This window comes from Dendrobates tinctorius, unplaced genomic scaffold (assembly GCF_039654945.1).
Source record: "Dendrobates tinctorius isolate UK_male_01 unplaced genomic scaffold, ASM3965494v1 ptg000073l, whole genome shotgun sequence".
In the NCBI taxonomy this organism is placed as follows: domain Eukaryota; kingdom Metazoa; phylum Chordata; class Amphibia; order Anura; family Dendrobatidae; genus Dendrobates; species Dendrobates tinctorius.
Genome location: NW_027361741.1, coordinates 37964669 through 37986887, shown reverse-complemented (window position 1 = coordinate 37986887; position 22219 = coordinate 37964669). Strand labels below are relative to the sequence as shown.

Sequence of the window (22219 nt, the reverse complement as noted above, 5' to 3'; positions counted from 1 at the left end):
AAAAAATATTTTATTTTTCTCCTCAAAATTTGTGGTGCGTCTTATAAAGCGAAAAATACGGTACATTTTAACATAACAGGTATGTAATTTTGACACTGCAGGTAAATTTATACATAACAGGTACATTTTACTTAGCGGGTTAAATCATTTCGTCTTGCCATGCCACACGTCCATTATCTGAAACAAAGTAAGCAGCAAACTTAGCCCTTATCTGGGCAACTTCCAATGTGTGTTGTGAGTTTATTTTCCCCTTCACTACTGAGGCCCGAGGAACTCCCTCTTCTGGTAAAGAAAGGTAGTGAGCCTGATTATCAAGCACCTGAGTCTGATGATGACGACTGGCTGAGTGGAGTTACTGACTGGATATAAGGCTGCCGACGCCCTCCTGCCCTGCGGGTGATTTCTCTGTGGGATCCTTGGAGACCAGTCTGAATTCCTGCTTCTCTAAAGCTAAGTTTTCTGCTCGGCTTTTTGCATTTGTGCTTAGACTTTGTTTTGCTTTGTTTTTCTGGATTTCTGCCATTCCCTGCTGGGGTGTGCTGAATTCCTTTAGCTCTGTCTTGTGAAAATACCTGAGTGCTGATTTAGTTTTTGAAGCCTAGCTGCTTCAGGGTCTTTTTTATATCAGCTTGTTGGCTTATGTCTTTCATAGGGTTTTGGCAGATTGCAGACAGCAACCTTCCTTTCCTGTTCTGTTTAGCTAGCTTGGGCCCCATCGTTTGCTCAGCCTATCTTTCTATCTGTGTGAGCGTTTTTTCATCTTGCTTCACCGTCATTATATGTTGGGGGCTGCCTTTTACTTTGGGGTCTGCTCTGGGGCAGTTTAGATTTCCTTTTCTGTCTTTAGGCTATTTAGCGCTCCGGCTGTGATCGAGGGGTCTAGGGCATCGTAGGAACCCCCCACGGCTACTGCTAGTTGTGTTGATAGGTTCAGGGGTCTGCAATCTGATAGTTGCCAACTTCTCTGGTTTTCTGGACGTAGCTTCTATTTTTGTGTCTGCCTCCTACGGTGACTCAATCATAACAAATGTGGGTCTCAGAGGGTGAAATTGGTAATTAATTATGCAATATAACAGGTTCCTCAGGTTGTAAGTTTGGTCGCTCTTTTACCAGTATGTAGTTGTGCAGAACACCACACACTTTTAAAACCTCATCAATATTCTCAATTTTTAGATTAATGGATGTGCAAATAATGTGCCATTTAGACTCTAGCAATCCAAATGCACACTCCACAGTTCTTTGTGCCCTTGTCAGTCGGTAGTTGTAAATTTTTTTTGTGTGATTTAAGTTCCGACTTAAGTATGGTTTAATGAGGTTGGCACACATTTGGAACGCCTCATCCCCAACAACAAAAGGCATTGGCGGTCCGTCAGTGTTGGGAAGAGGTCGTGGCTGCGGAAAATTAAAATCATTCCCATACTGACATTGGCCCATGTCAGAGTTTTTGAAAGTCTGCGAGTCACTTCCTCGTCCAAATGAGCCAATGTCCATGGCAACAAATCTACACTCGGCATCCGCAATAGTCATTAGAACAATGGAAAAGTATTTTTTATAATTGAAGTACTCTGTTCCACTTCCAGCAGGTTTCATCATCCCAATGTGTTTGCCGTCCACAGCCCCCACACAGTTGGGAAAATTACAAATTTCCTTGATTTTTGGAAGCAATTCAAGCCAGGGTTCAGTTGGGGGAGGAATTCTTGCCGCAGTATGTCAACTAAAGCATGGCAGGTGTCTCCAATTGTCCCAGAAAGTGTGTTCACTCCAATCCTGAATTGAAAATGGCGTGATGATAATATCTCTCCGGTAGCCAGGAATCTGTGGAATAGAAAATGAAAAGAAAAAAAAAAAAATAAGTACATGGCTTTTTTTTTAGCAATCTTTAATGCCAGGTGTTTCTTTTTCCAAATTACGTACCTCAGGGTGACCAAAAGACGTTCCTCAGCAGGAATTGCTCGACAGAGCTGTGTGTCCTGACTGGCGATGGATCCTTGGACATGTAGCAGCAAGTCATGGAAGCTCAGTTCTGATATCCTTGTGTAGTCAAAAAACTTCTCCGGGTTTTGCTGCAACTCTGTGTACAAAGAGAGGTAGGCTCCGCGGCTCTCTCGGAGTTCAAGGATGGGGTGTTGCCAATAGCGATGACAACGTCTTCTCCATCTTTCTCTTCTTTGTTCTTGTCAAGCAAAGGCAGCAGCCAATTCCAGTTGTAAATCCAGATCTTCTTGGAAGCTGTCCAGGTCAAGTTGCATCTTGCAGCTAGATACAGCAGCCAAAGACGAGGATTTAATCAGTGCAGTGTGTGTGTGTGTGTGTGTGTGTGTGTGTGTGTGTGTGTGTGTGTGTGTGTGTGTCCTACTGGGTGTCTGATGTCAAGGAAAAGCTACTGCAAAACATTGGAAATTTCTAACGCATGCACATAAACACAAACTCATGCAAAAACGCATACAAATGCATGCAAACGCAGCGTTTATTTGCAGCCATGCGTAAAATGATGCTGATAAAAAAACCTGCTGCATAAACATGCGTTTGCGCATGCAGATGATAAGCTGCACAGAGAAACGCTAATGTGAACCATTTTGCTTGGCGGATCCGTTTTTTTCCCCCATTGAGTTGCATTACCGACGGATCTTGATGGATGTCCATCCTTTGGATCCGTTTTTTTGCGGATCCGCCAAATTTTTGCCGTCCGCTGAGATCGAACGGAGCCTGTATCGTTTTTTTGCCCTGCGGATCCGCATTTTCCCTTTTTAACCCTGAATCTTGTCTGGCTGCTGGAAGAAATCTCTCTCTCTCTCCGGGCGCGGTTCCTTTAAATTTTTACCATCGGCAGATCCGTACATCCGCCGATCCGCTGTCCCCCGTTTCTTTCAGTCCGCCTGCGGATCCGTTTTCCGCTATTTTGCCGGATTTTGACTGACAGAAAAAACTGAAGTGTGAAACAGGCCTAACCAAGCTGACAATTACCCAATGAATGATCAAAACAAGCATCTATCCGGTCCAGTGAAATTATTTCTAAGGATGCATAAAAAAATTATTGCTCTCAATAGCACATTGTGCTATGTAAACAGGACATTGTGCTGCTGAGAACAAGGACAGTCTATGCACACAAAATAATTGTGTGAAGTGTTTAAACAGGCTATAAAACAACCACTTATCCGCTTTTATGTATCCGATAGATGGTCGTTTAATTCCGCAGGTTGGCTAGCCTAAAACCACCAATACTCCTTCTCTGACTAAATCATCACATGCTGTATGTTCTCCACTTCTGCACTTTAACAGCACGTAACACTTTTGTTGGCAGTTATACTGCCTTTACATACAATTAGAATAAACATTAATACATTTCAATACTACATCTAACACTTTGCTATATGGCCATACCCAAGTAAAGGACGCCACATTTCAATACTTAGTCTCTTCATTTTCTACTACGGAGCTGTGCATTTCAGACTGTTACCTTCCATTTGTTGAAGAGATCTGCAAGGAATCCATTGACAGCCTTTTCGAAGTACAGATCTCCTGGAATAATTATTGATAGATGAAAATTAATTTACCATTATTCCCACAGGTCTCAAAACTATTAAGAATGGGTGGAAAACAATCCGCACATTGAATATACAATACATCGATCCATGCAAAAGGGGATGAAAGTGTTAGCCCAATGTGAACTACATATTCATACCATAAATGTCAAAGTCCCACATCTCACAGCTCATCTGAATGAATATATAGACCATGGCAGAGGTGGAACGGAACACTACCTGCAATCGATGGATTGGATAGTGGAGAGATTAATTAGCTACATTAAATAAGTAAAAGAAAAACACTGAGTAGAGTATTGAGAGAAGAGGCATACCCGCGTATCCTCACTGATGTATCCACAGGTGACCTTCTCACTCTTCACCCATAACTCTCCTGCCTGGGCTCTGCAATGCAGATTATAACACCTGAAATTGCTCCTGTGTCCTAGCACCACCACAAGAATATTTAGGGTGCATTTATCAAATAAGCCTCTTCATTTACTTAAAAGATAACAACCAAACTTTAGCAAAATTCTATAAGTATACTGCAAATACTAAGCACATTTTTTTACATTTCAAATACTAGTTAATTCTTTCCACCACGATAAATAACCAATTATTTGAAGACGTGACTTTCACGCTCGTTTTGCTACACACATTGAACTAACAGGTAGCAGCATTTCTAACCCAAAAAAATCTATGACCACAATCACAAAAAAGACATGAAAAATAAAGCAAAACCCTGTGTGTGATTTAAGCCTAAGGCCTCTTTCACACATCAGGTTTTCTGCTTCAGGCGCGATCCGGCGCTTTTGACTAAAACCGGATCCGTCGAAATGCAATGCCGGATCCGGTTTCCCCCCCCATTGACTTGCATTAGAGCCGGATCGAGCCGGATGGCCATGCGTTTCATCCGATTTTCGCCGGATCCGGCAAAGTAACGCGATCCGGCGTCTGGAAAAAACGGTGACTAACGTTTTTTGTATCCGTCGAAAAAGCCGGACACGCCGGATCCGGCGTGTCCGGCTTTTTCATACAATGAAAGCCTATGAGCGCCGCAATGCGCCGGATCCGGCGGCCGGATCCGGTTTCTTTGGTCTGAGCATGCTCAGTAGCTCTGCCCACAGGACATATATAAAAGCAAGACAATGGGACCCTCAGCCACACCCAACATGCCACCCAAGCCAAGAACCAGGAGCAGGAGAAGGCAGCAGACATCTGCAGCAGCAGCAGCACCATCAGCACCACCCCAAATGGAGCAGCATGCTGAACAACGGGAGGGGAGTCCAGCAGCAGATGAGACGGTAATTATCAAATCCCCCATTCCTCCAAACTAGGGCTATGGAATATCAAGATATTCATTGGCCCTTTGTTTCTCTTTATTCAACAGCCGCCCAATAGATGCAGCAGCAGCAATGGCAGCAGCAGAAACACCACCCACAGCCATGGAGTCTGGCCATGAGGAAGACAGCACATCTTCTGGGAGCCCTCCCTCGCATCGTCAGCGTTTGACGGTAAGTTTTTATTTCCAAAATCCATCATCTCTGGAATATATGTGTATTCATTGCCTTTTATTTCAAAACAGGAATCACAAGATGAAGAGGAGCTCCCAGAAGAAGGAAGGGGTGGACAGACACTTGGAGTGGGCTCACAATTGGTAAGTTTTTTGCATCAAACGCAGAAACACAACATCACACTACACACAACACATAGAAAACAATGTTCTGCAGACCACACACAGCAAACAAATGCCTACATCCAAAGACATAACATTTTTTGTTTTCTTCTCTAGTCTTCCCAATCTGGTGCTCGGCCAAGAGGTCCTCGCAGTGCCTCCCAGGGTCGTCGGCGACAGCAACGCGGCGGTCACCAGCGTGTAAGTATAAATATTTTTGCTTTGTTTTTTTTGCACTTTTTATTTCATTTCTTTTGTGGAGGCTAATTATGTTATTTTTGTCTTTTTCTTTAACAGCCTTCACAGCGTGCTCCCGACTCTGACGGTGAGGATGGAGGGATTGATGTGGACCGCCTCATCGATCTCGTCAGAGAAAGGGAGCCGCTCTGGAATATGGCTGACCGACGCCACGCTGACCTGATCGTTACCCGACGAATCTGGGAGGAAATCTGTTCGCTCCTTGTGGACCGCTGGGAGGACCTCGAAGCTCGGGCCCAGATTAAAGAGCGTAAGTATATACAGTACCGGTTGCTTGATGTAAACCAGTGTTTCCCGAACTCCAGTCCTCGTGGTCCCCACGGATCAGGTGTTCAGGATTTCTATTTACTTTGGAAATCCTGAAAACATGACCCCTGGGGACCATGAGGACTGGAGTTTGGGAAACACTGATGTTGTATACTAACCACTTTGTCCTTTCTCGTTTCAGGGGAGAGAATTGTGAAGCGGTGGCGGTCTGTGAGGGATCGTTTCAAGAAGGAGTTCAATAAAGAGATGCGGGCCCCGAGTGGATCTGGAGGACGCAGGAGCAAGTACAAGTACGCACGAGCCCTGTCGTTCCTCCGGGAGACAATGCTCACCAGAAGGTAAATATTACACACCACACGTGACAAAAAAAATGTTTAGATGTAACTTTTTTTTTTCAGCCAGGGCCATACCATGTCACTATTTTAATTGTTTTTTTTTCTCTTTATTCCACAGCACGGTGAGCAGCACTCGGGAGCCTGCACGATTGGACCCTTCTGAGGCGATCCCTGAGGAGACCGGCACCGAGGGACACTTCGACCGCCCCGGTACATCTGCACCTTCCCAGCCTTCCCACACATTCGACCCATCTGTCCCATCCACCAGCACAGGAGCATCGTGGCCGCCTACATTACATGAAGCTGCTGGTGAGGAGATCGCTTTCCCTTTACCCCACCCTTCTGCCCCTGCCACCTCTAGTACACCTGCGGGTACTGGGCGGCAGCGGCAGAGGGGTCAGGAAAAGAGTTATGCGCCAGAGTTCTTGCATCTGAATGCATCTTTCCAGAACTGTCTAAAAGTCTTGTCAGAGCAAATCTCCGCAGGCTTTCAGCAGATCAACTCCAGCATTCTGGAGGTGAAGACACTTCTGCAAACCATGCATTCAGAAGCAAGATCTTCGCCAAACCACACCTTTTTCAGGTCTGTTGTGGAGCGCATGGAAACGCTCTCTCCTGCCCAGCAGATGCATGTAATGCATTCATGCCACGCTGCTCTCCAGCAAGTTACCTCCCAACCTCCTCCTCCCACCACAGTAGTTCCTCCACCTGCACCCCCTCCAGCCACTTTCCATCCTCCCCCTCCTATTACATACCATCCACCTCCCCAGCACCAGCAACCTCCCCAGCACCAGCAACCTCCCCAGCACCAGCAACCTCCCCAGCACCAGCAACCTCCCCAGCACCAGCAACCTCCCCAGCAACCTCCCCACGTCCAGCAACCTCCCCACTTCCAGCAACCTCCCCACTTCCAGCAACCTGCCCCGTACCAGCAACCTCCCCACTTCCAGCAACCTGCCCCGTACCAGACATCTCCCCACTTCCAGCAACCTGCCCCGTACCAAACTCCTTCGCCATACAACTTGCCATCAACATCATCTGCTCCTACAGTCCCTGCCCAACCCTCCACTCCACCACCCACCACCTCTTCTGCTTCCCACATGTCCACCCATTCTGTAGTTTTTTCCACACCTTCACCTATAACTGTTCCTTCCCCACCACGATCCCAGTCCTCTCTCCACACTCCCAGTGTCGAAGTGTCCCGCAGCCCCTACAGCAGTATTTCCACCACACACTACACAGATTTATAATGTGTGTATTTAAATAAAAATGACCAGTTTTATGGTTTCAAAGCTTTATTAAACAAGTTTATTAAAATTTTAAAAAAAGTTTACTAAAAAAAAACATTTTTCAATAAAAGTTAAATTATTTTACACTGGTTGTCTGTCATTTCTTTCTGCGGCGAAAAAGGTTAAATACAGGGTATTTAAAAGGTGAAATGGTATTCAAAACCAGGTATATAACTGTGGGTAAATTTTAGCTTTTTGCCACAGTTGTGTTCCTGGTTGTGTTTGAAGCAAAGTATTTCACCTAAAAAGTTGTGTTTATTGTTGGTGATTTCATAACAATGTACACAACTTTTGTTAAAAGGTGAAATACTTTGCATAAAACACAACCAGGTACACACCTGTGGCCTAAAGTTAAAAATAGAGACCATGACAAGATAGCCAACTTTGGTTGGCAAAGGTATATACTGTTGGTACAGAAGGTACACAAGTTTGGTTGGGCACAAATCTTTCACACTCTGTCATCCTGCCAGTGTACTCTGCCTTGAGGTGACAAAGTATAGTGCAAAATTGTCCCTCATTACTGAAACCGTCACAGAACTTCTAGTGGTAATGTCATGGTAATCTTGCAAGGTGGTTTCTTCAGAGGTGTCCTCAATGGAAATGGGTTCCTTGCAGATAACAAAATTGTGGAGTACCACGCACGCTTTGATCACCTCGTCCACAGTTTCTGTCTTGAGGTTGATCGCAGTCAATAGGACCCGCCATTTGGCTGTCAGAATACCAAAGGTACATTCAACCATTCTTCTTGCTCTTGTGAGGCGGTAATTAAAAATGCGTTTTGGTCTTGTCAATCCTCTGCTAGAGTACGGTTTCAAAAGGTGTTCTGACAGCTGGAAGGCTTCATCCCCTACACAGACAAATGGCATAGGTGGACCAGATGTTTGCGGCAGCGGTCTAGGTGGTGGGAACTGGAAGGTGTTTCCATACAGTTTACGCCCCATGGCAGACAGTTTGAAAACTTGAGAGTCATTGGAGCGGCCATAGGCCCCAATATCAACCGCAATAAATTTGTATTCCGCATCAGCGATGGCCATGAGGACAATTGAAAAATATTTCTTGTAATTGAAATATTCCGATCCCGATCGAGCTGGCTTTACAATGCGGATATGTTTCCCGTCCACAGCGCCCAAGCAGTTGGGAAACTGACATATCTGTTGAAACTTGTCAGCAATTTCAATCCACCTCTCTGTTGTGGGCTCTGGTAAAAACTCTTCAGCTAAGGAGTCCCACAGTGCACGGCATGTGTACTTCACTATTCCAGATATGGTGGAAATCCCGAGTCTGTACTGGAAATGCAGTGACGAAAGTGATTCTCCAGTTGCAAGAAATCTGTGGGGAATTAAAAAACAATAAATTAGTTTTAAATCACAGCATTACATACCAAAACTGACCTATAACACTTGGAGATACAAACTACCACCAACAAGATTGCAGTGAAAGTGTGCTCTGATGCGATCACATCCAATAAATGTGGCTTACCTTAAAGTCACCATCAGACGCTCTGCGGGTGAAACAGAGAAGCGGCAATAGGTGTCCGCTTTTCTTATGAGGTGTGCAATGCGCTCCACCAAGTAATCAAAATTCTCCATTTTCATCCTAACATATCCAAAAAATGTATCCGGGTTTCGTCGAAGGTCCATGCAGAGTGTAGAATAGACCCCACGCGTCATTCTCTTGGCTGTGATGGGGTGGATCCACAAACGTCGTCTACGATGCCTGATGCGCTGCTGTCTTGCTCTCTCCTTCTCCAGAACAATCACCCTCAAACGATTCGCCTCCGCTATAAAATCCGCCAAATTCTTCAAAATATTTCCAATGACAACATCCATCTTCGCCAGTAACTTGCTCTTCTCTCCAACCTGCACTTTCTCCTCTACAACCTGTCAAAGAAGGGCTGTAGGAACATGCTATATATAGTTTTCCAGTAGCCAATCCCGTTCGGAAGGCCACAAGGGTCAATTTTAAAAACCGGATCCGGCGTAATCCGTCAAAAAACGGATGAACCGGATGAGACGGATCCGGTTTTGTCTGTCAAGAAAAAGACGGATCCGGCAGAAAACCGGATCCGTCACATCCGGTTTTACTAAACATTTGCCGGATCCGGCGTTCCGGCACGACGCCGGATCGCGCCTGACGCCGAAAACCTGAAGTGTGAAAGTAGCCTTAAGCTTTATTCACCAATCAGTATTTTTGATCAGTATTTGTATGCAAAAACCAGGAGTGTCTCCAAACCATGGAACAGAAGTCAATCTTTCAATTATAGTTTTTCTCCAAGTTCCAGCCCTGGTTTTGGCATACGAACACTGATGTGTGAATGAGGCTTTAGACAGACATATTCCTGAACAAAATCGCTTAAATTTTATTATTTTGAACCTAAAAGTAAATCAGAATAAAAATGTCATACATGATGCTTTATGTAAAACAAATTGCCTCGTCTACGGTTAAAACAAAAAATAAACATTTGATAAAGTTTGGGAACAGTGGCTGACTGCTCCACGTATAGCCTCTTTCGAACTGCTCAAAATCACTGTACTAGAGGTCTTATCTATCTCTATAGTATAAATTATCCAGAAGAATATATATATTTCCAAAGTGTCTATATTCATAACTGTGTGAGCATCACTGTCTGTTGGTCTAATACCAACAATACCTTACATAATTACTTTATACCCAGGTATTTCATCATTACCTATAACATTATACTTCTGGTTATGATCAATTCAGCTGTCTAAACTGAGAAATGCTGACATTTGAAAATGTTCTTCTCATATAGTCAGGTTTTTTGTTTTTCTTTTTTGTATTGTACTCACATTTGTGTACGAAAAATATAAAAAGCTTTGATTTGTAGGTTTTTTTCCCACAATAAAAATGATCTGTTTAAAGAAAAATAAATGGCCTTGGCACTCAACAATTTAAATTTAAAATTGGCCACATATCTATCTGTTCTGTTTTTGCTCCTGCACAAGATGCTGTAAAGATCAGGATATTAAACCTTGTTACCATAATATAAAATGAGAAAATATGGCCAAGTTTCAGTTGTGAGATCTAACCTTTACAGTTTATTGTTACCAACCTGATTCCAGCAAACTCCACCTTCTGAGTAATGTAGGCACAAGAGCTGACCTACAAGACAGGGGATGGAGACTGTTGAGTGACTTTTTAGTAAAATGTCAAAAAGAAAATCACTGTGGACTTGTCAGAATGTCCACAACAAGATAACCATATACACCAATATATCGTCTTTATTCTATAAACTATTTTATGTTAAAGTCTAGATGGTTTTTTTAATACTGTTATGCAATTTCCCGAGTTCTCCGATACCTCATATGTGCTCAAAAATTACTTTTGAGGCACAGTGCAAAGCTCAGAAGGGAAGAAGCACCATATTACAGAATACCCCCATAAGAGACCCCATTTTACAAACTACACCTCTCAATTAATTAATCTCAGGGTGCATTGATCACATTGGGCAATATATGTATGGTGAGCACAACAAATTGCAACATGTTGTATTCGACTCAGGTCGCCGCATCGTCAAAACGACACATGCGGAGGCTTCCGCATACATCTGCACGGCCTGCGTACCCAATGATAAAGCTAGGTATGCAGGCCGTATGCAGACGTAGGCGGAGCTGAACGGAGGAGGCGCAGCAGTGGGCAAAGCTTCATGGAGGAAGTCCGCAGCCCTCCACAGCTCTGCCATCCGCAAATGTGAAGGCGGCCTTACAGTCGCCTTTATAAAAGACTTCTGTCCACAGACTCTAACCTCCACAACATGGACAAGACCAAAGAGCTTTCTAAAGATGTCAGGGATAAAATCATAGACCTGCTCAAAGTTGGAATGGGCTACAAAACCATACGTAAGGCGCTGGGTGAGAAGGAAACAACTGTTGGTGCAATAGTAAGAAAATGGAAGAAATACAAAATGACTGTCAATCAACATCGATCTGGGTCACCATGCAAAAGCTCACCTCGGCAAACAAGACTTATTACTTGGTGACAAAATTATTGTTGGCAAGCACAGCAGTCAAGACTTTTTGTAGTTGATGAGGTTTGTACACTTGTCAGGAGGAATTTTGGTCCACTCCTCTTTGCAGATCATCTCTAAATCATTAAGATTTTGAGGCTGTCGCTTGGCAATTCAGAGCTTCAACTCTCTCCATAAGTTTTCTATGGGATTAAGGTTTGGAGACTGGCTAGGCCACTCCATGACCTTGATGTGCTTTTTTTTGAGCCACTTCTTTGTTGCCTTGGCTGTATGTTTTGGGTCATTGTCTTGCTGGAAGACCCAGCCACAATCCATTTCACTCAGGATTTTACGGTACATGGCTTCATTCATTGTCCCATTGATAAGGGGACAGGACTACTTCACCTTAGCAGAGACACCCCTAAACAATGTTTTCACCTCCATGCTTGACAGTGGGGACAGGTGTTCTTTGGGTCACAGGCAGCATTTCTCTTCCGCCAAACATGGCGAGTTGAGTTAATGCCAAAGAGCTCAATTTTTGACTCATCTGACCACAGCACCTTCTCCCAATCACTCACAGAATCATCCAGGTGTTCATTGGCAAACTTCAGGCGGAGCTGCACATGTGCCTCCTTGAGCTGGGGAACCGTTTGGGCACTGAAGGATTTTAAACCTTTACGGCGTAAAGTGTTACCAATAGTTTTCTTGGTGACTGTGGTCCCAGCTGCCTTGAGATCATTAACAAGTTCCCTGTGTGTAGTTTAAAGCTGATCTCTCACCTTCCTCATGATCAAGGATACCCCACGAGGTGAGATTTTGCATGGTGCCCCAGATTGATGTTGATTGACAGTCATTTTGTATTTCTTCCATGTTCTTACTATTGCACCAACAGTTGTCTCCTCCTCATCCAGCGTCTTACTTATGGTTTTGTAGCCCATTCCAGCTTTGTGCAGGTCTATGATCTTGTCCCTGACATCCTTATAAAGCTCTTTGGTCTTGCCCATGTTGTAGAGGTTAGAGTCAGACTGAGTCTGTGGACAGCAGACTTTTATAAAGGTGACTATGTAAGACAGCCGTCTTTAATGCAGGTATAGAGTTGATTAGGAGTGTAACTGGTCTGTAGGAGCCAGAACTCTTAATGGTTGGAACCGGATCACATACTTATTTCTCACTGCAAAATGCAAATAAATGTATATAATTTATGCAATGTGATTTTCTGGATTTTAGTTTTGATATTCTCTCTCAATGTTAAAATTAACCAACCCTTAAAATTATAGACTGTTCAAGTCTTTGTCAGTGGGCAAACTTATAAAATCAGCAAGTGATCAAATACTTATTTGCCCCACTATATATATTTGTTTGATTTATATTATGACTTACATGCTGTTTATTATGTTATTACTTATATTTCACATAACTTGCTTTTTATAACTTTGGGAACTATTTCCATTATTAATGTTATGTGTATGTATATACAGCTTTGGCAAAACTTGAGACCACTGCAAAAGTCTTAGTTACTCACCGGTTAACGGTATTTTTCGGCGTCCATGACAGCACCACCTGAGAGAGGGGATCCGCCCTTCAGGAACAGGAAATCCTACAGATACATAAGGGCGGCACCTCTCCCACGTATCAGAGAAATGTACAAAAATTTAAGTTCTTTGTTTGATGGCTTGTGACTATCCATATTCCTCTTGATTACATTCCAGAGGTTTTCAATGGGGTTCAGGTCTGAAGATTGGTCTAGCCATGACAGGGATTTGATGTGGTGCTCCTTCATCCACACATTGATTGACCTAGCTGTGTGGCATGGGACATTGTCATGCTGGAAAACAGGGATTTCTTTAGTACTCACCGTAAAATCCTTTTCTCCGAGCCACTCATTTGGGGACAAAGGACCATGGGGTGTATGCTACTGTCACTAGGAGGCTGACACTAAGTGAATACAAAGAAAGTTAGCTCCTCCTCTCCAGTATAAACCCACCACTGGCTCCAGCCCGAACCAGTTCAGTGACAAAGCAGTAGGAGATTATAAATATCAAATACAGGTACAACATGTCCAACCAAAAGACAAATACAGCCATCAGGCCAAAAGGGGTGGGTGCTGTGTCTCCCAATGAGTGGTTTGGAGAAAAGGATTTTACGGTGAGTACACAAAAATCCTTGCATCTCCTTCGCCTCATTGGGGGACACAGGACCATGGCACATCCTAAAGAAGTCCCTGGGTGGGGAACAACATTGCCGAACAAACCCAACGTATCAACTGACCAGATGGGCGCAACGGCCAGTTGCAGACAGTCTGCACGGACCGGTAACCATGGAAACCTGAGTGTGGATATGCTAGTGCTTAGAGAATATGTGTAGACTGGACCAAGCTGCATCCTTACAAACCCGCTCCACCACCGCCTGGTCCCAAATGGCTCAAGCCAAGTCCACCAACCGAGGGGAGTATGGTTTAATCTCTGCTGGAATAGGTTTGCTTCAGACACGGTAGGAATCATGAATTGCTAAGGGAATCCACTGGGCTATAATGGACTTTGGGACGGCTAAGCACTACCAGTGACCCTTAGTAAGCACGAACAAGGCGTCATTTACGGAAGGATAACGACCGCGAGACGAATATTCTGAGAGCCCTCACCCTATGTAGAGAGTGAAGAGCTGTCTTAATACGATATGCAAGTGCCAGACAAAACAAGGGCAGAACAGTATCCTCATTGAGGTGGAAAAAAAAAAAAAAAAAAACGACCACCTTAGTCAAGAAAACAGTGGACGACCTGAAAAACCACCTTGTCCTGGCAGAAGGTTAAGACAGGAGTCTCTGAAGAACACCCAGGACCAGGATAAGGTCCCACACATCCAACGGAATCCTTTAGAGGGGACCACATGACAGACCCCATGGAAAAAAAGTCATCACCGCAGACTGGAGACAATCCTGTGCTGAAATAAAACTGATAAAGCCGAGAGCTGACCTTCAAAGGAGCTAAGCGCCATGCCTGATTGCAAGCCGGCTTGGAGGAGCTCCAAAATGGGAAGAATCGAGAAGACGATGGAAGGATGTCCTTGTCTGCACCCAGATAAAGGTTTTCCCAGGTGTGGTGACAGATGCACACTGACGCAGGCTTCCGGGCGCGAACCATGGTCAAAACCACATGATGGGAGAACCCCGCCTGAGTCATGAACCAGGATTCAACGGCCAACCGTTCAGCACAGGTCTTTTGAATTCTGGTGGCAAATCTGTATCTGAGAGAGCAGATCTGGTCGATCCAGTAGCCTCCAGGGAACGTTGGCGACAAGCTGTGGCTAATCTGGAGTGACTAGAATGACTGGAAACACTTTACGCTTTATTCTAAAGCTCTTCGGAAGAAACTGAAGTGGGGGCGAAACACGTACGGAAGATGAAAGTCCGTGCGTCCGCTCCAAAGACTCCTGGATCCTGAGACCGAAGATGACATATCTGCTGGAAGACCACCAGGTTAAGAGAACACTCTCCCGAAGAAAGACTGACGGCTGAGGGAGACTGCCGCTCAGTATTCCATGTCTGGAATATGGTCTGCTGAAATTACTCAGCGGTTCCTCCGGCGGAGGATGTGAATCGCCTCGTGCATTGGCTGCCCTGCTGCAAGTGCCCCCTTGCGGGTTGCAGTCTGGATCCCAGTGCCTGCAAGATGAGGCATATCCTCTGTAGGGAAGGCCAATGAGGCTGATGTGCCTGCCGCAGGGTGAGAGCACATAACTAGGGCTGTTGCCCTTGGGTGCTGCAGGTCCGAAGTCATCCAAAGGGGATTTTGATCCCTGGACCCTATCCCGCTTCAGACGCTGTCTGACCCAGCGGTCCCCCATTCAGGTCCGGCCACTGCAAGCCCTGCTCAACATGGATGTCTGTGCCTGTCCTGCTCAGGCCCATTACATAATGTATAAGGGCGACTGAAAAGCCATAGAATGCTTACAGCAATGGTTATCTTCCACTGATAGCCAGTCTGAATGGACATAGCATTAGTCAGTCAGAGATCCTGCTGCTGCGGATATACTCCAATAAGGAGGATAGAATGTAGCCGAGCCCATGTAGGGAAGGGCTAATATATATTTATATAGGGCGTCATACAGGTCTTAGCCCAGTCGAGAGGCTCCATGTGAGCTGTCCACCGCCTGGTAATAGCCAGTAAGGCCGTCCGTTAGAAGGGTCCTGAAGAATCCCCGTTACGAGCGATCATGTCGGAGGTGCCATCAAAAAAAGAAGTTCGCTGAGGGACCGGGAAGTCTCGCCATGAATGACTTTGAAGGCGGTGACAGCGCCCTCTCCCTCCCTGGATGCGACTGGAAGAAAGATGGCCGCCGAGACGTCCGGAGGAAGTCTTGTAGGGAGCGAGACGCGCCCAAAGGAGGGGGAAATTGGGGCCAGAAACTTCCAAAAATCTGGGCGGAGCACCGCCGTGGCATCATGACAGGAGCTGGAGGGGGTGGAGATTCCTTAAGGTAAGCTCAAGCCGGGGACTAAATTTTTTCATGACGGCCGGAGAGTACCCAGGGGAGGGGAGCGCTTCCTCCGCTGGTGCTGGAACCCGCCGCCACAGCCACTGCCTCCGATGATGTCCTACTTACCGGAGGCGTGCGTCCTGGTATGGAAATCGCCGGAGCGTATCGCCTTTAGGTCAGCTGGAATATGGATGGTGCAGGGAGCCCTCAATCCACCATCCCTTTGACAGGGAGGTGGAGAGGGACCGTCCGCCCTCCATTCGTCGCCGCTGTTCAGTCAGTGGCGATTCAGTGGGGGCCGCACGGACGCCATGAGAGCCTCTGTACATCCAAGAGATTCAATCCCCTAGGATAGGACAGTGCTGTTGCCCGGATGTAGCGTGGCTTCAGAAGGGGGTACATGGAGGTGACACCATGTTCCCGTCTGTTGCTGGTGCAGGGAGAGCGGTGCCCTTAGGGGACCTGTCGCCCTTAAAAGAAAGCTCAGGCATGGCTTGCACGATGCAGGAGAATACGTGGAGGCGACACTCCACGTACTTGCCTGTTGTTTGTTAGGGGAGATTGGACCCTTGAAAGGATCCGTCATCCCTGTAATTCATGGAATAGTAAAAATAACAAATGGTCTGAAGACCAGACGCATGTGCCTCCTACAGACACCAAGCAAGAACTGGTTCAGGCTGGAGCCAGTGGTGGGTGTATACTGGAGAGGAGGAGCTAACTTTTGTTTGTATTCACATAGTGTCAGCCTCCTAGTGGCAGCAGCATACACCCCATGGTCCTGTGTCCCCCAATGAGGCAAAGGAGAAAACCAGTCCTCAGAGTTGGGGAACACTGCCTGAGCAGAAGGAATCAACTGTTTTTCCATGATAACCTTGTATGCGGCTTGATTCATACATCCTTCGCAAAGATTAACCTGCCCATTCCAGCCTTGCTGAAGCATCCCCAGATCATCATCGATCCTCCACCAAATTTCACAGTGCAAGACACTGTGGCTTGTACGCCTCTCCAGTTCTCTGTCTAACCATTAGTTGACAAGGTGTTGGGCAAAGCTGAAAAGTAGACGCATCAGAGATTACCTTACTCCAGTCCTCTATGGTCCAATCCTTAAGGTCTTTGGCAAACTTCAGCCTGGCACTCCTTTGCTTCTCATTGATCAAAGGCTTTTTTCTAGCTTTACATGACTTTAGGCCTGTCTCTAGGAGCCTGTTACAACTGTTCTTGCCGTGCACTTCACTCCAGCTGTCATTTGCTATTCCTTTTGTAGGTCACTTGATGTCATCCTGCAGTTGCTGAGTGACACTCGAATAAGATGACAGTAAGTGGAGAGTCGCTTTCGCCCTCTGCCGGTCTGTAGCTTTGTTGTCCCCAATGTCTGCTGCTTGACCTTGTTGTAATGGACTGCAGTCTTCGAAAATTTAAGGATGGAGGCAACATGATGCTCACTGTATTCCTCTGCTAGTAAAGCCAGAATGAAGCCCTTCTTTTCCTCACTCAAGACTTTTCTTTTCAACTCTTTTGACATGGTTAAATGTTTTCATTCAAATTAATTGAGGGATATTCTTCGCACTTGTTTGACCATCCAGCTTGTCCTATTGCAAGAGGATTGTGAACACCACACCAGGTTTTTTTTTTTATACTTTCCCTCGTTAAATAAGATTTGGTTGAGGTGATCACATAATCCACATAATCAGAATCCGATTAAGTAGAGTGAGGTGTACTCTGGTTGGAATTCAACTGACACTGGAATGGCTGTCAGAAATGTAGAGATGGTGATTTTAAGAAAATTGTGCAGTGGTCTCTTATTTTTTGCCAGAGCTGTATTTCTATACCAAACATCATAAAAAAATGTTAGTTTATACCCGGTATAGATAACCTTGAAAAAGGCCAATAAGCTGAAACATTGGATATTTTTCTGTTATAGACCTTTGGTAGGCTTTACACATAGCATACCAACTTCAGTTTTCCATTTTTTCGCCTATAAGACTGTGTTCACACGTAGCTTTTTTTTGCGTTTTCGTGGCAATTTTAAAAAGCAATTTTGCAGCGAAAACGCAAAAAAAAAAAAAGCATCCTATGCATTCCTATGTGATTCCGCACATGCTGTGCTAAGGCTGCGACTTTTTCCGCGGCGGAATTGCATCGCGGAAAAATCTGCACACATAGGAATGCATTGTTCTGCTTACTTTCCGCATGTGGCTGTGCCCACCATGTGAAAAGTAAGCAGAACATTTGCGGATGGTACCCACGGTGTGGAGGAGAGGAGATTCTCCTCCAGGCTCTGGATACCATATCCTTGTAAAAATAGAATTAAAATTTAAAAAAAAAAAAAAAAAAAAAAAAAAAAAAAAAATAGTCATATTCTCACCTTCCGATGTCCCTCGCAGCGTCACCAGGCCTCAGTGATGCTCCCGACAGGTCCCGTTCCCAGTGATGCATTATGACAATGACCTTTGATAACGTAGCGGTCTCGCGAGACCACGACATCAAAAGGTCATTGTCGCAACGCATCAATGGGAACGGGACCTGCCGGGAGCATCGCGATGATCGGGAACGCTGCGCGGGACGTCGGAAGCTGAGAAAAAGACCTTTTTTTTTTTTTTATTATTATTTTTAACTTTAGATCTTTTTACTACTGATGCTGCATAGGCAGCCTAAATAGTAAAATGTTGGTCACACTAGTCAAACACTATGTTTGACAAGTATCACCAACCTGTCAGTTTTCCAAGCGATGCTACAGATCGCTTGGAAAACGCTAGCATTCTGCAAGCTAATTACGCTTGCAAATTGCTAGTTTTTCCATGGGAAAATAGGCAGGAATTAGGCTAGTTTCACACTAGCGTTTATGAGCCGCCGCTAAGCCCCGCCCCTGCCGCGCCCCGCCGGTAGCTCCGCCCACCGGCGCATGACGCTGCATGCGCCCTGCGTCCCCTATCTTTATCACAGGGGGCGCAGGCCGTGCGCAGTATGCGTTTGGCGGCGCATGCGTCCTTTTGACGGTGCGCCGACCTGCGCCAAACGCAACCTGCTGCAGTTTGGTTGCGTCGGCGCACCGTCAAAAAGGCGCATGCGCCGCCAAACGCATACTGCGCACGGCCTGAACCCCCTGTGATAAAGATGGGGGACGCAGGGCGCATGCAGCGTCATGCACCGGTGGGCGGAGCTACCGGCGGGGCGCGGCAGGGGGCAGGGCTTAGCGGCGGCCGTGCGCAGGCCGTCGCTGCTCTCATAAACGCTAGTGTGAAACTAGCCTTAAAATGCGGTTTTCTCGCATATTTCCAGCGGAATGGAATTACGGAATTCCCGCGGCAATTCCGCAACGTGTGCACATAGCCCAACAGTTTCACACAGGTGTGCAGTGCTCCTGACCCATTAACTATTATTTTTCACCTAGTCACACAAAAATGTCTATCATCCACAGCAGGCAATAACACTTTCAGTTTGGTGCGTATGACCTGAGCAATCTCCTCTCAAAGGTATTCTAGCCTGTCTCTCTGCAGCTCCAACACAACCCACTCTGCTCAGCTCCAACAGCTGACTGCACACAGTGAACAAACGGCCTGGTTCTAGTTCTAGGTAGCCAGGTTCACCTAATTCGTGCCTTTAGTACTAGGATTTAACCCTGTCCTAGCTGGTTTTCCAACAGAAGCCCCTTTCAACTGCTGCTCAGCAAGATCACAAACAATATAGTAAAACAATCTTTGTACAGGAGTTTCCTTGTCTGAGTACAGGGGGCCGAGGGCACAGCAGGTCAGACAGGGAAAGTCCCATACATATTGTTTGAATGCACTGCACAGATCTTACTCCTGTACATACAATTGTTTGGATTTGGGATCTTGCTGAGCAGCTTAAAGGGGCATGGACTGAGCACTGACCCCACACTGTAGCATAGTGTTTGGGCGAGAAGGAAGCCAAAAAAAAGTGAGATTCAACTCTACATTGTTTTCAAAGAGGTTAGGGCTCTGGTAAACGTTGGAATAAATTTCGGGTCAAGTAGCAGAACCCGAACTTTCCCGGGTCTGCTCATCCCTAGTAATATTGGCTATACAGTGGGGGAAATAAGTATTGGATCCCTTGCTGATTTTGTAAGTTTGCCCACTGACAGAGACATGAACAGTCTATGATTTTAAGGGTAGGTTAATTTTAACACAGAGATAGAATATCAAAAATAAAATCCAGAAAAATCACATTGTAGAAATTATTTCTCACTGCAAAATGCAAATACATTATGTAAATATTTGATCCCTCTGGCAAACAAGATTTAATACTTGGTGGCAAAACCCTTGTTGGCAGGCACAGCAGTCAGATGTTTTTTGCAGTTGATGTGGTTTGTGCGAACATGTCAGGAGGAGTTTTGGTCCACTCCTCTTTGCAGATCATCTCTAAATCATTAAGATTTTGAGGCTGTCACTGGCAACTCGCAGCTTCAACTCCCTCCGTAAGTTTTCTATGGAATTAAGGTCCAGAGACTGGCTAGGCCACTCCATGACCTTAAGGTGCTTCTGTTTGAGCCACTTCTTTGTTGACTGTATGTTTTAGGTTATTGTCTTGCTGGAAGACCCAGCCACGACCCATTTTTAACGTCCTGGAGGAGGGAAGGAGGTTGTCACTCAAGATTTTATGGTACATGGCTCCATCCATTCTCCCACTGATGCGGTGAAGTAGTCCTGTGCCCTTAGCAGAACCTTAAAACAATGTTTCCACTTCCATGCTTGACAGTGGGGATGGTGTTCTTTGGGTCATAGGCAGGACTTCTCTTCGTCCAAACACGACGAGTTGAGTTAATGCCAAAGAGCTCAAATTTTTGTCTCGTCTGACTCCAGCACCTTCTCCCAATCACTCACAAATCATCCAGGTGTTCGTTGGCAAACTTCAGACAGGCCTGCACATGTGCTTTCTTGAGCAGGGGGACCACCATAATGTGTTACCAATGGTTTTCTTGGTGACTGTGGTCCCAGCTGCCTTGAGAGATCATTAACAAGTTCCCCCTGTGTAGTTTTAGACTGATCTCTCACCTTCCTCATGATCAAGGATACACCCCGAGGTGAGATTTTGCATGGTGCCCCATATCGATGTTGATTGACAGTCATTTTGTATTTCTTCCATGTTCTTACTATTGCACCAACCGTTGTCTCCTTCTCACTCAGTGTCTTACTTATGGCTTTGTAGCCCACTCCAGCTTTCTGCAGGTCTACGATCTTGTCCCTGACATCCTTATAAAGCTCTTTGGTCTTGCCCATGTTGTAGAGGTTAGAGTCTGACTGATTAATTGAGTCTGTGGACAGAAGTCTTTTATATAGGTGACTATGTAAGACAGCTGTCTTTAATGCAGGTAACAAGTTGATTATGAACGTCTAACTAGTCTGTAGGAGCCAGAACTCTTAATGGTTGGTAGGGGAACAAATACTTATTTCTCACTGCAAAATGCACATAAATTTATACAATGTGATTTTCTGGATTTTATTTTGATATTCTATCTCTAAATGTTAAAATTGGCCTAGCCTTAAACTTATAGACTATTCATGTCTGTCAGTGGGCAAACTTACAAAATCAGCAAGGGATCAAATACTTATTCCCCCCCCCCCCCCACACACACTTTAAAAAAAAAAAATCAAAAAAAAAAAATCATAACTTTACAGTGACTGGAGAATAATTAAATAATTTAGATCATAGATTCTCTGTCCACATGGACCGCTAGAGAATGACTCTACAGGTTGGTTAATCCTAAATAGTCATTATAAACATCAGACATGAAGACAGGCTGGATATTCACAGGATGACAATAGGTTCAACACTATTTGAATCGAATGCAGTGATGCTTAAGAGGTTGAGATTGGTTGCTAGATCTAGAGCTTGTGGTGGTGAAGAAGGCAGGAGACTGGCCACATGGACAAGCCAAGTACTTAGCAGCTTATCATACTATGCAACACTGAGGGAACAGAGAGGCAGAACAGGCTTATAAAGTATCATAAGAAACAATAATACCCAGGGAGCCACTCACATTATTCATGTCTTCACATATTTGTAGGTACACTAGAAACTTACATACTGAATAAGCACAGAAGGATGCTACAAGGAATGAGCCGACAGACGGTACATTGACTAGATCAGGGGTGCACATTATTTTTTAATCTAAGAGTCATGTTGTAAGATTGTATTATGAGACAGATGCATTATGTCTGCCTTTCCTATTGAGGGCCACACAAAACTGCACTGCAGGCAATAGCTGGGCATGTGATTTCTATACAAACTGTTAACCACCCTCACGCAAACAAAAGTTTCATTACTTTCACAATCTACTTATTTCACTCCCACAACTTACTAAACTCTTTTTCAGCCTCCACATGTCTCCACGACCTATGTATTGATCCTTAAAAGTCAGCTCCACTAGGTCAAGTGTCACTTCCTAAGGCGACAGTAATGTTGAAGAAAAAAAA

At 45.1% G+C, this 22219-nt stretch overlaps 1 protein-coding gene across 6 annotated transcripts in view; it reads right to left on the bottom strand.

Annotated features, from left to right (window-relative positions):
• The window catches only part of DEPDC5 (DEP domain containing 5, GATOR1 subcomplex subunit), a 196914-nt gene that overhangs the window by 172281 nt on the left and 2414 nt on the right, over nucleotides 1-22219 (bottom strand). For 5 of the 6 annotated variants that reach the window (XM_073582814.1, XM_073582816.1, XM_073582811.1 and 2 more), the window contains exons 6-10: nucleotides 22105-22188; nucleotides 10419-10468; nucleotides 3857-3926; nucleotides 3683-3761; nucleotides 3458-3519 (exon numbers count right to left, since the gene is read on the bottom strand). In XM_073582814.1, coding sequence (XP_073438915.1) covers nucleotides 3458-3519; nucleotides 3683-3761; nucleotides 3857-3926; nucleotides 10419-10468; nucleotides 22105-22188 — 345 coding nt within the window. Of the gene's footprint in view, nucleotides 1-3457; nucleotides 3520-3682; nucleotides 3762-3856; nucleotides 3927-10418; nucleotides 10469-22104; nucleotides 22189-22219 lie in introns of those variants that run through there. The other variant, XM_073582815.1, reaches the window with a different exon arrangement.